We start from the raw sequence: 13505 nt of genomic DNA, 5'->3' as shown, positions 1-13505 counted from the left end.
ATATATATATATATATATATATATATATATATATATATATATATATATATATATATATATATATATATTATTAGTATATATATATATATATATATATATATATATATATTATTTTTTTTATTTGACATAAAAGATGACATACTTTTAATAAAGTTAGAAAAATGCAATTACAAAGGTAAAAACTAAATTCCCCAGTAAATCACTTTAAGGAGTCAAATATCAGCTCGTAATGGGAAGGCTCATTTTTGATCAGATTTTTGAGTATTGATTAGAAGGTGCTCATTAAATTTTTGAGTGTGCTCCTAAATTTTATTTAAAGTTACTAAAAGTAAGCATAGAGCCATGCTACAGTATCTACAATATGGAAATCCTGTTGAACTGTAAGAGAACTGTAATTTATTTGAAGAACATTTCACACTTTTTTGTGATTATATATTAATATGACTAATGATATTGGTTTAATATTTATTTTTATGAATATAAAATTATTAAGTTTTTTCAGGCATCTGTCAAGATTTTGGGCTTTTTGGTTTTTCATAAAGAGTATTTTTTTCAGACTAGTGGAAAGACACTGTTAAGTGTATCTTTTATAGCACTTTATCTATTTGTGTCGATAGATTTCAATTACAATACAGATTTTAAAAGGCTGTTTTCTTAAAATGAGTTTTTTCTCCTACACTGAGCCATAAATCTCCACTTCAGCAGCACTTACACGCACCACACTGAGCATTTGTGTTCCTGACTATATCCTGAAGGATTTTACAGAGGGGTTTGGTCATATAGAATTTGCTTGATTACATACATTTTATTCCCTCCAAAATTGTAAAAATATATTGTTTTCTGTCTGTTGTAAGTTTTTTTCTGAATTATGGCATGACAAAATTAATGCCCCAAAAATCTCCTCTGTAAAAACATTTGACTCTAAAATGTAAAAAAAAAAAATTAAACAAGAATTTTGAAACTGACTTCATCCAGTGTTTAGATTTTGTACTAGAAATATATGCAAATTAGCGCATATTTAATTAAATAGTGCCTCATTTGCATATTTAAACCTAACATTTTAGAATACATGTAATACAACAAATGTTTGCAATCAATGTAATCAATCAGCTGGGTAAGTAAGGTGATAACTATTTTTCTTCCCTATTGACCTAAACAAATAATAAATATTACTATTTTGAAGAACAGTTTAAAAATCTAAAGAACCTTTTCTGCATTTGAAAGATTCCATGGATGTTCAAGGTTCTTCATTAATCATTGATGCCAAAAAAGAAGCTTTATTTTTAAGAGTGCAGCTGTTTTAATTTCTTCATTTTCAAACATTAAGCTTTTGACAGAAAACCGCAGACAGCCCTAAAGCTTCCCTTCTGTTCATGTGCTTCTCATGTCACGTTTGTAAAAACGACTGGCGCATACTGTGTCTCAAATGCATGCTAAAGCGACTCAATCAGAGCAGAGTTCCATTTTAATCATGCAGTCCAATGGTTTTATTGCATTCTGAACATCTAGAGAGAGTTCATGTTGTCTCATGCAGCACATGCACAGCACGCCATAATCATCACAAGCATGACATTATGACCCTTATGAATATTATTAAAGACAGCAGTGTGGGTTAATGCGCACACACACACTCACACACACACACACACACTCACTCACTCACTCACTCACTCACTCACTCACTCACTCACTCACTCACTCACTCACTCACTCACTCACTCACTCACCTCCCACGTTGTAGCCGAGGCAGGCGTTCTGGTCGCAGTATCCGGGCGGGCCGGGTGGACCAACAGCTCCTGGTACGCCGGGTCTGCCTGGACTGCCGGGGTTACCGGGGCGACCAGATGGACCTGTACTTCCTGTTCTGCCTTCACCAGGAGGTCCTGTGGCACAGCAGGAAACAGATTCTTCAGCTTCCTGTTTCATATTCTATTCATTCATTTGACTCCACACACACACATTTATGTATTTATGCAGTTGTCTGTCTGAAGTTTTCATATTATGCTGAAAGATTATTAAAGCCAACACTGATTTCCTCAGAATGTGAGTTAAAGAAGTTCACTTTCAGAACAAATATTTACAGATCATGTACTCACCCCCTTGTCATCAAATATGTTCATGTCTTTCCTTCTTCAGTCATAATGAAATTGTTTCTTGAGGAAAACGTTTAAATTTTCTCTGAGTTTGAACTTTCAAAATGCAGTTTAAATGCAGCTTCAAAGGAGTCTAAATGATCCCAGACGAAGAAGAAAATGATTATTATTTTATTGAGCAAATTAATATTTATACACTGTTTTTAACCACAAACACTCATGTTGTCTAGCTCTGTGATGCGAATGCGTACGCTGTGTACTCCTGTTCAAGACAGTTAGACATTTTCTCCTCCAACTGTTAACACTTTGTAAACACTAGGGATGCCCTTGACTAAAGATTTTTCTGGTCGACTAGTGGTCGTTCATTTTAAGCATTAGTTGACTAATCGCACATTTCATAATAAACCATTTAAATTATAATAATGAGCCTTTTATTGCCTACATAGCCTAATAAGCAGGGATGCACCGAAATGACAATTCTTGGCCAAAGCCAAACAAAACTAAACACTGGACCGAAGGCTGATTTTCGTCTGTTTTCCCAATTTATTTTGCCTTTTTTTTCCACCATTGCATAAATTAAATAGCCAAAACATGCTTTTTACAGTTTTTTTCTTGGTTTCCCAAAAATAAATAAATTACAAAACAACAATTTAAAAACATTTACTTAACGCTGAACGTTTTTACCATTCAAGTAGACAATATAGTCTACCAACAAAGCACAATTTAACTTCAAGTGAATAAGTTAGTAAAATAATATTCTTTGGCCATTTTTAAGCCCCCCTTTTTGAATCAGGCTTGTGTTTTTAATGTACAAATAAATGCAGCCTTGCTTTTTCATACTTTTTTTAATTTTATTTTACAGAACATCAGTAAAATGCCAACACTAACATTTCTGAATGTTGTCTTTTATTTAGTGGTAAACCCACAAGAAGAGCTCAGTCCTAGTTTTTGCTGGCAGCAGCAGATTTGTGAATGATTGTCATCTTTGGTCTTTGAACCCTTTGCTGCATTAGTATCTATTTGATCACATCACCTCATTGAAAACAGTAAGGAGGCTGCATTAACATTTGAATACGTTTTTGATAAACTAGTGCTTTTCTTTGTTTTCGTCTTACGAGAAGAAGTCTGCGACACTGACTCGACGTCTCTGCAGTAGTCTGAGAATATTTGTTTTCCAGTTGAATTGGTTCATTAAAAAGTAGATGTTTTGCTCTCTATAGATATGTTTTCTAATGTATAGGCAAGCAGTATACACAGATTTTCAGTTAATTATTTTTCTTGATGCATTTAAGTTCACAGAAACCGACAGCAGAAAGTGCATCCTATTCACTTTCATTATTTTACAAAAGCACAACGTTTCGTTATTATTGTGAGTGCACACAAATAAACGTACAGTCGCTAGAGATTCGAAAGATGTATTATTCTTATCTGTATGACCAAGAAGTGACAGATAATTTACAGAGAAAGTGAGCGCACCAGAGCCTTCAGTCACGCAGTAAGGGCGCTACTATTCAGTTTCCACACAGACACACATGTTTCTACATTAACATTGAGCGGCCAAGCAAAGTTGCTACTACTTACATATTTCAGATGATAAGCCATATTTGAGGTCAATGAATGAGCATTTTGATGCCACACGCCACAACTGGTCCACGTCACGGGGCGAGTAGATTAGCATAACACCACCCATATGTATATGGAAAGAAAGAAGGCCTAACTTTTAGCGGCTGTAGTAGTGTTGCAGCCATAGCCATGTTGTGGAGACGCATGTGTTTCATTGCCAAAGCGAAAGTACTTTGTTTGGTCTTCCAAATGAGGACACAATTGGAAATCAGTGGTTAAGTTATATTTACAACACTGTTCCGGAACAATACAACACAAATATTTGATTTGCCAGCTGTACACAAAGGGTTAAGGCTATAAAGTGGGGCAATTCCAATGTTGCAAGGACAGTCTGCGCTTCTGACTGACGGCCTGTGAGTATGTTTTCATATTTAAAGACTTCAGTACCGAACATTTCAAACGCCAGTGTAGAGTAGTGCTTGTTGTTTCTCATTCTACGATTGCAAATGCAGACATGGTGTTATGTTTATGTGACGCAATGCAAAAAAGCCAGTCTGAGTCATTATAATCAGTAGTTATGTCCCCACTGGATGCAACAAATGCCTCGTTTATAATGGGTTTTATTGTTTCTGTCTCATCGCACTGAGAAACGGCATGGTAAGGGGCAAAACATTTCCTTCACGCTTGAGGTATTCGACCAATCACAATGCACCAGATAGCTGGCCAATCAGAGAACACCACGGTTTAGATCATCGATGGAAAAAGTGTTTCAGAAAGGGGCAGAGAGGAGCAACAATAATGTACAGTGTGTGGAAAATAATATGTGTTTTGAACCTCAAACTGCATAAACACATTGCATTACAACAAATACACAAAATAATGCTCTTTTTAGCAACAACATATGACCCCTTTAAAAGCTTAGTCGAGCAAAACTGATACACATTTATATGTATATTCAGGTCGTATATGCTTGTATAGTAAGACCAAGAACACTGTATTCATATGTTAATATATACCTGTGTACACTTAATATCTGCAGGTGTAGATCATATGTGACCCTGGACCACAAAACCAGTCATAAGGTTAAATTTGACAAAACTGAGATGCATACATCATTTGAAAGCTCAATAAATAAGCTTTCTGTTGATGTATGGTTTGTTAGGATAGGACAATATTTGTCCGAGATACATCTATTTGAAAATCTGGAATCTGAGGGTGCAAAAAAATCTAAATATTGAGAAAATCACCTTTAAAGTTGTCCAAATTAGGTTCTTAACAATGCATATTACTAATCAAAAATGACATTTTGATATATTTACAGTAGGAATTTTACAAAAAAATCTTCATAGACATGATCTTTACTTAATTTCTTAATGATTTTTGGCATAGAAGAAAAATAAAAAATTTTGACCCATGCAATGTATTTTTGGCTATTGCTACAAATATACCCCAGCGACTGAAGACTGGTTTTGTGGTCCAGGGTCACATATTTAGTTCTTGTATGTAAAAAGAAAATATGGAGGACCTTTTGATTTTTAACAATCATGTGTATTGCAGATATTTCTCCAATAAAAAAAAAAAAAGTTTAGTCGACCAAGCCTCTTGTGGTCAACATAGTCGACTATTAGGGGGCAGCCATAGTAAACATTGGGTACTTCCACAGCGATGGAGGACGATTTTGAAGTCGGAGGAGAAAATGAGATGGGAGTTTTTGGACAAACCCTAACTGTCTTGAACTGGAATACACAGAGTGCGCATCGCAGAGCTAGACAAGACCAGCATTTGATGTTAACCCTTAAAGACCTAGAACATTTTTGGGGCACCTGAGGCACCTGTATATTTTTTTGTTTTTTCAGACCTATTCTAGCAGTCAGCATCAATTGTCATATATCATTATAAACATAAGAACTTGAACTTTATGTCTAGCTAATTTAAAATTACAAATTTCCTTTTGTTTTCTCTAAAAATTAGTGAATTTCCAGAATTTTAGGAAAAAACGCTACCAACAATTGGGTGTTTTTTACTGTGTACTCAAACAAAAACTCCTGAAGTTTAGATTTTTTTCTTTAAAAATTTGTATTTAGGTGTTTTACACTTCCAAATAAAATTTTGTCTATATATAACATTCCCCAAGCAAGTTATAGCCAATTATTACAATATTATTTAGGTGCTTTTCAGTGAAAAACAGGCCCATTTCGTTTATTGACAATATAGATCTGTCCAAAAACGTTTCAGGAGTAAAGTCATTGCAGAAACAGTGTTAAATAATAGCAAAACACAGTAAAAAATAATTTACTATTTCATAAATATATTCTTAATCCAAAAGATGAACAATAAACACAAATAGTGTAGAAAGTAGCACAAGAAAAAATGCACAAACTGTCTTGTGCAACAAAAAAATAAATAAACAATCCAAATTATTCACAAACTACACACAAAATGAGAGAGAAATATACAGAGTGCAACCGAAAAAATAGTACAAATAATCTTTAAAAACTATATAATAATTAGTTACATAATATAACAACCAAATAGATGGATCTGCTGGCTGTAGTCTGCGTCGGAATCTATTTTACCGGGACATCGCCTAGTGACCGAAAACCCACATTCCAGTGCTTTATCCGATATCTACTGTTGTTTCATCCTTGTTTTTGGTTTGTTTTATGTCAAAGGGCTCTGTCGTGAGTATTTCTGTACATTTTCAAAGAATGCTGTCATGCAAATGTGTTATTTTGCGTTTGTTTTCATGCACGCAAGACACACTTTGCTTTCACTTTGCGTCTGTTCAGATCTGCAAAGAAACATACTAATCGGTGGTTCAAAAGACCAAAACCTATGTTTATTGGTTGAATAGATGACAGTTTGAACCAATCGGGGCACAGGGGTGGGACTAAGCATCAACAATCTTTCCTGTTTGGCTCAGAGGACCAAAACGTGTTGATTTCATCTGACGAATCAGTGCTGAGGAAATGTGATGACGTAATCACGCTTACTACGGAGCCTCTGAATATCCAAATGAGACAATGCGATATCACTGAAAAGAGCAGACTCTGTACTTTACGAGACTTTTTAAAGCATTCAAATTGGATTAGCGGTTCAAAAGTTATTAAACATTTAAGACCAATAGTTATTTTTAGCCGCCGGCGGCTGTCTCGGTCTTTGAGGGTTAAAAAGAATATAAATACATGAACATATCCAATTGTTTCTCTAGATAAGACCCTTATTCCTCGTCTGGGATCATTTAGAGCCCTTTGAAGCTGCATTTTGGAAGTTCCAACTTTTCAAAATTCTTTAACCTGCAACACAGTGTGTGTCTGTGACGGTGTGTGTTCACCTGGTGGTCCAGCAGGTCCTCTGGGTCCCTGGACACCTACACCTGGACTGCCCTTCTCTCCCTTCTCACCCAGAGGTCCTGGTGATGACAAACACAGAGTTTGAGTGAGTCTCTCTGTCAGGTTAGTGTTTTCTGTGTGTGTCAGTCTTTAAGTAAAGATGCAATCCTCCACCTCTGGCTCCCGGCAGGCCGTTCTCTCCGTTAGTGCCGGGGAATCCCGGCCGTCCCGGCGGCCCCTGCTCTCCCTGAGGTCCTGGAGACCCCTGTCGCCCCGGCTCTCCCGGCGGTCCGGGAACGGTGCGGATGGACACCGGCTGACTGGGAATGTGGTTCAGGATGGAATTGTAGCGTGCCATGTGACCTGCGACCGGAGAGAGAGAGAGAGAGAGACGTCAGACACGCAAACGCAATCCCAGCATGCAGTGTGACTGTACGCCCGTGGACTCACTCTGGATCAGCTGCTCACACACTTGTCTGGCTATGGCCTGGACAGAAGACGTGGACTGGACTTCACCCTATTCAACACACATGAGTATGAATGAAACACATCAGAGATGAGAACGTGAGGAGGATCTCTTTATCTGACTCACCCGCTCACCCTTCTCTCCCTTGGATCCCGGGGGTCCCTGAAACACACAGAGGAGGGTTTAGGATCAGTTCGGTCACTGCTAATGTGCGCATGTGTGTGGAAACACATACCGGAGGACCCTGGTCTCCTGTGGGTCCTGGAGGGCCATTTTCTCCCGGGGCCCCTGGTGCTCCTGGACCCCCCTGAGGACAAGACACCGGTTAGAAATGCACTCTGTTGACTAGAGCTGAATGACACTGGACAGAACTGATGACTTACTGCCATTAAAACTACATTTTCAACAGCTTTATTTGTAAGGAATTAAACATTCAAGAATAAATGCGGTGATTTCGTTGGGCTATGTGACTAAAAATAAAACTATTTTCTGAGTGCAAACCTTTTACACTACCAGTCACAAACTGTTGAACAGTAAGATTTTTGTTTTTTAACCAAGCCTGCATTTATTGGATCCAAAGTACTGCAAAAACAGTAAAAATGAGAAATACTTTTACTATTTAAAATAACAGCTTTCTATTTGAAAATATTTTAGAATGTAATTTTTTCCTGTGATTTCAAAGCTGAATTTTCAGCATCATTACTTCAGTCTTCAGTGTCACATGATCCTTCAGAAATCATTCTAATACACTGATTTGCTGATCAAAATAACATTTATTATTATGTAGAAAACAGCTGAGTAGGTTTCTTTGATGAATAGAAAGTTCAGAAGAACAGCATTTATAACATTATAAATATCTTAATCATTACTTTTGATCAATTTAAATCATCCTTGCTAAATAAAAGTATTCATTTCTATCATTTCTTTCCCCCCACAAAAAAAAAAAACAATAAAAATACTGATTTCAAGCTTTTGAACGGTATAGTGTCCAGTGTTGGGGGTAACACATTACAAAGTAACTTTACGTTACGTAATCAGATTACTCTTTTCAAGTAACTAGTAAAGTAACACACTACTTTTTCATGTACAAGAAAATATCTGAGTTACTTTTTTTTTAAAAAGTAACGGTTAAATAAAGTTTCCTTTATGTATTTAATCCTATTTTATTAACCAACGTCTTTGCTGCTGATCTTTGTTGATCCAATTCATCCATACTAATAAGCAAAACTTTAGATTAACTAATATTTGTGCTTCTTTTTTCTTATTATTGAAGAGTGTTGGACTTCCTTCTCCTACAGTTTTACTGTACAGACGTGAATTTACTTTTCCTTTAGCCTCCTTTAGCCCTTTCACACCAAAAAATGAAATGAATAATCTTTTTATATTTGCTGGAAATACTTTTATATAAAAAAAAATAAACAAAATAATCCAATAAAAAAAATTAAACATACTGGAAAATCTTAATCAATAGCACAGCTATTTTAATATGAAGGGCCAAAAATCCAAATTGATTGAAAGTAAATGCTGCATTGTATATAAATATATTGCATTAAAAAAAATCATTTTTATTGTTAACATTTTAAATTATTTAAACGTTTAAATAACAGTTTTAATGATTAAATTAAATTATTTTTATATCAAACTCACGTCAATGCAAGAACACCGCAAAAAATTATTTAAAAATTTAAAAAATATCTAAAAATTCTTAAATCAAGAAGGATTTTCTAGACCAGTAAAAATTATTATATTAGTCAAAATTAAGTGTGTTTTTGCTTGAAACGAGCAAGACAATCTGCCAATGGGGAAATAATCTTGTTTTCTGTTTGAAATAAGAGATTATTTAGCTTGATCTAAGGAAAAACTCACTTAATTTTGACTTGAAAACAAGAAAAAAATTTTACTCATCTAGAAAATCCTTCTTGATTTAGGTTTTAGATATTTTGGCTGGAAACCAGACAAAAATCGAAGTAAGAAAAGCGTTTTTTGCAATCAAAAATATAATTTTGAATTTCCCATATTTTTACGCTTCTTTTATAATATGGCATGATCATGAGCTGAACGCATGTAAATGAACACAGCAACACGTTGCACTCTAAAATGCATACATTGATTTTAACTCGATATATGGTGCAGTTCATGACACCTCTAACATGTGTTTGTGGACTCACTATGGATCCTGGTGCTCCCACCCGTCCCTGAGGACCGTCCTGACCCTGCAGCCCCTGTGGAGGACGACAACACATGTCCACATATGATCCAGAGCAGCGTTAGTGTGATGAGCGTCAGCATGCATGATGGACACATTACCCTCGCTCCTGGAGGCCCGTCGCGTCCCGCAGGCCCTGGAGAACCGGGAACACCCTACAGCAACACGAGATGATCTTCAGACACACAGCAGACACACAGACAGAGAGTTACGGAGAGCAGCGAGTGATTTACCTGCGATCCTGGAGGACCAGCGTCACCCTTCTGTCCCGTCTCACCCGGAGCCCCCTACAAACACACCAGTCACTCATACATCAGGTCTTCAACACACCGCTTCTGTACGCCATGTTTCACAGCAAACGCACATCTAGAGGAAGTGACTCTAATAACTCCAAATCTACTTTTATTTTGGAATTATTACTATTGTGAGTTATATACACTGCTGCTCAAAAGTTTGAGACTTTTAGGCCCGGTTTCACAGACAGGGCTTAGCAAAGCCAAGATTAGACCATCGTTCATTTAAGACTTTTAAGTAATTTTTATAAACGTGCCTTGGAAAAAAACATCACTGGTGTGCATCTGGAGACAAAACAAAGACACTGATATATTTTAAGATCAGTCAGTGCAAGTTTCCTTCAGTTAAACAGCTCAGACTTACATTTTAGTCTAGGACTAGGCTTAAACCTTGTTTGTGAAACTGGGGGTTAATGTTGTTGTTTTTTAAGTCTCTTTTTTTTTTTAATGCTTATCAAAGTTTCATTTATTTGATCAAAAATACAGAAAAAAGTAATATTATGAAATTGCCATTCAAAAATTTTTTAAATATACTTTCAAATATAATTTATTTCTGTGATGCAAAGCTTTTCAGCATCATTACTCCAGTCTTCAGTGTCACATGATCCTCCAGAAATCATTCTAATATACTGATTTATTAGTTTTATTATAATGTTGGAAACAGTTGTGCTGCTTAATATTATTTTTGGAACCTGAGATACTTTTTTCAGGATTCTTTGATGAATAAAAAGTTAAAAAGAACAGCATTTATTCAAAATAAAAATCTTTTCTAAGAAGTCTTTACTATCACTTTTGATCAATTTAACACATCCTTGCTGAATAAAAGTATTAATTTCTTTCAAAAGAGAAAGAAAGATAAAAGTTACTGACCCCAAACTTTGAACGAGGTGTTTATTGTTACAAAAGTTTTCTATTTTAAATAAATGCTGTTCTTTTTAACTTTTTATTCATCAAAGAATCCTGAAAAAAAGTATCACAGGTTAAAAAAAAAAAATTAAGCATCACAGTTTGCAACATTATAATAAAATGATAATAAATCAGTATATTAGAATGATTTCTGAAGGATCATGTGACACTGAAGACTGCAGTAATGATGCTGGAAATTCAGCTTTGAATCATTAATAATAAATACATTTTAAAGTAAATTAATATAGAAAACCACTATTTTAAATTGCAATAATATTTCACAATTACACATTTTTTTCTGTATTTTTAATCAAATAAACGCAGCCCTGATGAGCAGAAAAGTCTCCTTTAAAAAGCATTAAAAATCTTACTGATCACAAACCTTTGAGCAGCTATATATGTAATAAAAACAGCAATGTTTTCCTTTCATTTTTAACCTATTTCGCATTCAGTCGACAACATTGTCAAAATGATCCCAGTTCACACAGATCTTCAAAAATGACTTCAAACTCTGTATTATTGAAGCTAGGCCAGCAGGTGGCGACATCCCTTTATAAAGAACTGCACACATATGCATTCCTGCAGACTGAACACACCTGATGTCAGGGTTGCACAAATTCACATTTCGTTGTTCACACAGAGAGAATGACAGTATTGTTTACAAAATCTTGCATTCTGAAATGTGTTTTCAAACGTTTGCATTTTCCAGTCTCCAAAATGCAGCTGTCGTATAAAAGAATGGCCAAAATGGTTGAAAACAGTGCAAATGCCCCCTTAAGCCTACTTCATTTTTTATGCATACGTTAGCCAGGGTTCGTACAGATACCGTTAAACGAAATTCCAGGACTTTTCAAGCACTACTTCAATCAAAGATCTCATTTATCAAACAATGTGTTCTATTTCAAATTCTAAAAAATGAGAAATAGATCATTAAAAATATACTAATAAAAAATAAAGTTAGGCACTGCTAAAGTATATACACTTTTACTATAGTAAAACCACTTTTTTCTTCAGGGAATTGTATTTGTGTACATCTTTTTCTTTGTTCTGTTTGTATAACTGTACTGCCTTCATGGTTTGATATTTTTCACTATTTAAAAAAACAAACTGAAAAAATGATTTCCGAACCCGCACTGAATCAAACGATTGGCAATCCATGCTCTGAAGAATCGAGTGCGGATTGTGAATCATTTGACTTCCACTGGAACTTTGCGTATCGTGAATAATGTGATTTGAATTATAACATTTGGAAAATGATTCACAAACCATTCCATTCTGAATCAAACAAGCTGCAATACGCAATTTGAAGTCCCGATCTAAATCAGATGATTCGCAATACACAATATGATAGAAGTGCTTCGAAAGAGTGAATCATTTAGCGACACAGCGGTTCGAATGATTCAGAGTTTGGAAAAGCTCTGTTTCACCCATCACTACATGCTTTCTAAAATCTTTACACGTGATGTTGAAATTCTAAAATGAATGGCTCTTTTAATTAGATCTGTTTTTTTGCTAGTAAATCACTTGAAATAAATGACCGAAGTCACGAGTTTGAATCAATCGGAGCGGCTCCAGCATAAATGACTCAATTGATTCGGTTCATCTGCATCTTCAGCCATGTTTCCACGACACTGTCAGTGCTACTACTGGCTCGACTGTTTTCTGACATTATAAGCGAAAAAGGTGTTTTTTTTAATTGTGCGTGACAAGATATGTGCTTTTTGACAAAATTAGACACTTATTTTTAGATCAGGGTTGCAAAAAGGTGGAAAATTTCCCGTAAATTTCAAAAACATTCCAGAAAATGCGAAAACTTTCCAGGGTTTTTTGGAAAGTTTCCAAAAATTATCAGACATTTTCTACCCCTTTGCAACCCTATTTTAGAGACACTGTCTTTTCAATAATTCAAGCACTTTTCAAGTTCCTCTTCAGTAATGTTAATATTTTTAAGGGTTTTCCAGGCCTTAAATTTTAAAAAGTGATCATAAGCATCTTGTATGAACATGTGCAGTTTAACGCACGGCTGTTGACAGGCTGAGTGGAGGTGCTGGTTAGTTACCATAGGGCCTCTGATGGAGCGTCCGCTGGGCCCCGGAGGACCAGGAGCCCCCTGAGCACCTGGAACACCAGCGTCCCCTACTGGACCCACAGGACCCTACACACACACACACACACACACACACACACACATACAATCACACTTGTAATCTCTGGAGCTCTCATTGATTTGATGAACTGTGTTAGTGAGGTGGATTGTGGGTAATACTGTACCACAGGGCCGGGTTCACCTCGATCTCCTCTGGCCCCTCTGATGCCCGGACCTCCCTGTCACACACACACACACACACACACACACACACACACACACACATAGAGAGAGAGAAAGTCAGTGAGTGATGTCTGAGTAGATGATGATGAAGATGATGAAGATGATGAAGATGAAGGGGTCGTACTGGGGGTCCGACGGGGCCAGGAGGGCCCTTACTGTCCTGAGTGCAGGTGCAGGCGCGTGGGAGAGACGGACAATCAGCTTCCTTCCTCTGAGAACAAACAAACCACCGCCGGATCACACATCCATGAGTCGGTACATTCAAATCATTAAATAACAAAAATAAAACACTATCTAAAGATGAAATATCTAACACT

At 36.1% G+C, this 13505-nt stretch overlaps 1 protein-coding gene across 1 annotated transcript in view; it reads right to left on the bottom strand.

The window, feature by feature from the left end:
* The window catches only part of LOC141289436 (collagen alpha-1(XIV) chain-like), a 72366-nt gene that overhangs the window by 8455 nt on the left and 50406 nt on the right, over nt 1-13505 (bottom strand). The window contains 12 exon segments of the mRNA XM_073821532.1: nt 1720-1883; nt 6991-7068; nt 7163-7351; nt 7439-7505; nt 7581-7616; nt 7690-7761; nt 9623-9676; nt 9762-9815; nt 9894-9947; nt 12919-13014; nt 13131-13184; nt 13313-13399. Of these exon segments, the coding sequence (XP_073677633.1) occupies nt 1720-1883; nt 6991-7068; nt 7163-7351; nt 7439-7505; nt 7581-7616; nt 7690-7761; nt 9623-9676; nt 9762-9815; nt 9894-9947; nt 12919-13014; nt 13131-13184; nt 13313-13399 (1005 nt within the window).

This window comes from Garra rufa, chromosome 17, assembly GCF_049309525.1.
Source record: "Garra rufa chromosome 17, GarRuf1.0, whole genome shotgun sequence".
NCBI lineage: Eukaryota > Metazoa > Chordata > Actinopteri > Cypriniformes > Cyprinidae > Garra > Garra rufa.
The sequence above is the reverse complement of the archived record's forward strand: the minus strand, read 5'-3'. Positions and strand labels throughout refer to the sequence as shown.